The sequence below is a fragment of the Sarcophilus harrisii genome, chromosome 4 (genome assembly GCF_902635505.1).
Source record: "Sarcophilus harrisii chromosome 4, mSarHar1.11, whole genome shotgun sequence".
NCBI lineage: Eukaryota > Metazoa > Chordata > Mammalia > Dasyuromorphia > Dasyuridae > Sarcophilus > Sarcophilus harrisii.
Window position 1 is genome coordinate 428,611,089 of NC_045429.1, and position 3,047 is coordinate 428,614,135.

Genomic DNA, 3,047 nt, shown 5'->3' on the forward strand with positions numbered 1-3,047 from the left:
ACCTGAGTTCAGCTGTTGCCTCCTACACATATTGCCTGTGACTCCAAGAAAGTCACTTAGCAATTCTCTAAGACTTGAAGTTGCAGAGGAGGGTCTGATCTGAACTAATAGAGAGAGTATCCTCACCTGGGACGTCCTTACACCAAAGAAATCACAGATCCATTCTCTAACATTATTCCAATGAATCATTGAAAATCTAACCTTAGTTTTCCCATCTTCCTTTCCCTAACTTTTAACCCCCAATCATCTTGACTTTTTCTAATGAAATTTTTTTCTCTATCTAGGGTGGAGAAAATAATGTTGCTTATTTAATCACGAGACTGGGATAGCCCCTTGTTTGTGTTTGTAATCATCATATGGGACAATCAAAAGTCTTAACTCCTTAGAAGGGAACTACATATAGTTCTGTTCTCATGAGGAGGAACCAACTATTAATAGTAATAGCCTGATACCCTTTTCTCTATCTTATTATAGAAGATAATTTCCCTATTCCACCCTCCTCCCCCTCCAATTGCTTCCTCATCACCCCACTCCTTTCAGTACTTCATAATCAAGTAGCTGAAATTATGACCATTCTTGGATATACTGGGGCCACATGGCACATAGAGTGCTCTTTAGTTGTGCAAGTGACATCATGACATCAAGCTTACTAAGAAAATTTCTAAGATGTTCCGATTTCCTACAAGATCCAGCATCCCCTATAAAAAGCAGCCTGGCAAAGAATGGGTAACAGAAAAAGACAAGGAATTCAGAACTCAGAAATCTCTCCTAACAAGAGCTCATCCTACTCCTGGGACTCCTGCCTTTCACCAACATCATGAAAAGCTCTGTGGCTATCCTGTCTGTCCTTATCATCACCTTCTATCAGGTCTCTTCATTAACAGGTCAGCCTGTTTTCCCTTCTCCCCTTTAAAAAAAAATTCCCCTTTTTCTAACTGGGAGGAGAGATGATTTTGAGGAGGTAGGACACACAGAGCCCAGTACCTGTGATTTGTGGCGTGAGACTTTTCAGTCAAAGCATGAAACCCTTTCAACCCAAGATTTCAAAATGGCTTGGGTCATTTCTCAATATGCTTCTGTCTTCAGAATGTGCTATTTCCTATTAATTTCCCCAGACACAGGATTTGAAATAGTACCTCTCTGAGAGAGGTATTATTCTTATCATATCTGTTTTACAGATTAGGAAACTGAAACACCGAGTAGTTAAGCACTTTGCCCAGAGATACAAAGTACATAAGTTGCTGGGGTAGAATTTAAAGCATAGGTTTTCTTAACTTCAAGTCTAGAACTCTGTTCACTATGCTAGCATACCATTCATTAGAAACAAGGAGGGATATTTTGGGCAATGAAGAGATGTCCCATGTCCTCCCAAAGTCTTCTCTGCTCTTTCCACATCATTCTGAGACTAGCAGTGTTGAGTCATCTGCTAAAAAAAAAAATGACACAATTCTCACAATGTTCCTTTCCTTACAGTTGGGTCTGACATTCCTACTGCTTGCTGCTATTCCTATGTCTCCCGGAAGATCCCTCAAGCATTAGTAGTGGATCATTATGAGACCAGTAGTCAATGTTCCCAGCCAGCCATCATGTGAGTAGAGGTGCCAATCACCATATTTGAGGAAGAGTGACAAGGATTATGTGGGGACAAATTGTCAAGACTTGGGAGGAAGAAAAAAGCCCCTGCTAAAATAAATTATGAAAAATTCAACCACGTCTCCCAGAAGAAAGTTTCCATAATTCTGAGGTATTGGGGTTGATGTTCTAGCTGAGCACAAGGGAGAGATAGAAAATGAAAAAAGAGATCAATGGCTTTGAGCCTGGGGCTGAAGCATGTAGAGTGACAATTTGGAGCTGTTCTAGAGTGAAGGGAAATCAAGGAGAGACCCAAAGTCCCTCAGAGCAATTCTCCTTTCCATTCTTAAAAATTAATAGTGGTCCCAAAGACCAATTTTTAGATGAGCTATCTCTATCTATTTTATCATATTAAAAAATATACATCTTAGAATTATTATGAATAGTTTTGAAAGGGTTTCTGGGACTTCTAGGGGTTCCCTGCATTATAGTTTGGGAACTACTGCTCCAAAGAATGGATGGGGAGATTCTTAAAGATACAGGAATGATTAACCCAGAAAGGAGAATGGATCTTAGCTGTCTCTAGTGTTAGAGAGACAAAGAAACCCAGATCTAATGGTAATCTCCTCTTCTTTACCTAGAAATTGAATTTCTCTGTTTTTTCATCTTTACTTCTTGTATCACAGATTCTTCACCAAAAAGGGTTATAAAGTCTGTGCCAACCCTCGTGAACCATGGGTGCAGAAGTATATCAAAGAGTTGAAGAAAAGAGAGGCTTGAAAGCTTGGGAAAAGGAGTTCAAGTTCCTGCCAGATTGAAGAATAAGGAACCAGAGCCAGAAAAGTCTCTACCACCCCTACTGGTGACATCTGGGTCAAGCTGGTCTTGACTCAAGGCTCTAGAATGTCACTGATTATAATTTAAGCTATTTTTATCATACTTAATGCCTATAACTTATTTTTAATGTCGAATTGTGTTGTTTATAAAATGTTTGTGGTCTATGTATCATTCTCTCCCTCCATGCCCTTTATCCTTCTCCATCACCTCAAAGACTGATCTCATGGTGCTAGTGTTTGTAGGAGTTGGTGACAAAGTGACTGACTCATAAGTATATTCTGAATGTTTTCTCTGAGCCATGGTTTCCTTTGACCAAAGTATTTGAAGAAAATTTAAAAAAAATTTTTTTTAATAAATAAATTAAGCTGCACTGGACTGAATTTGAAACTGTCTTTTACTTCTTTTCTTGTGAGATCTTGAACAAACTGTTGTACCTACTTGAATCCTGGTTTCTTCATATGTAAAATGAATGTGGTAGATTAAATCTCTTCCCCTACCATGGGCTTTAGTTTCCTCATCTGGAGGTTTGGGACTGCTTGCTTTCTGAGATCCTTTCAAGCTCTTGATGGATGAGTCTATGAGGTTCTTATGGAATGGAGGAATTTCAGAGAAAGTCCAAAAAGGCTTAAGTAGAGCTT

General features: G+C 39.0%; 1 protein-coding gene across 1 annotated transcript; it reads left to right on the forward strand.

The window, feature by feature from the left end:
* The first annotated feature begins 692 nt into the window (after window positions 1–692).
* LOC100915784 (C-C motif chemokine 3-like 1) lies at window positions 693–2,774 on the forward strand. The gene is made up of 3 exons (XM_003770695.4): window positions 693–884; window positions 1,474–1,588; window positions 2,259–2,774. The coding sequence occupies exons 1-3, from the start codon at window positions 818–820 to the stop codon at window positions 2,350–2,352; spliced, it is 276 nt and encodes a 91-aa protein (XP_003770743.2). The 5' UTR covers window positions 693–817; the 3' UTR covers window positions 2,353–2,774.
* The last annotated feature ends 273 nt before the right edge of the window (window positions 2,775–3,047 follow it).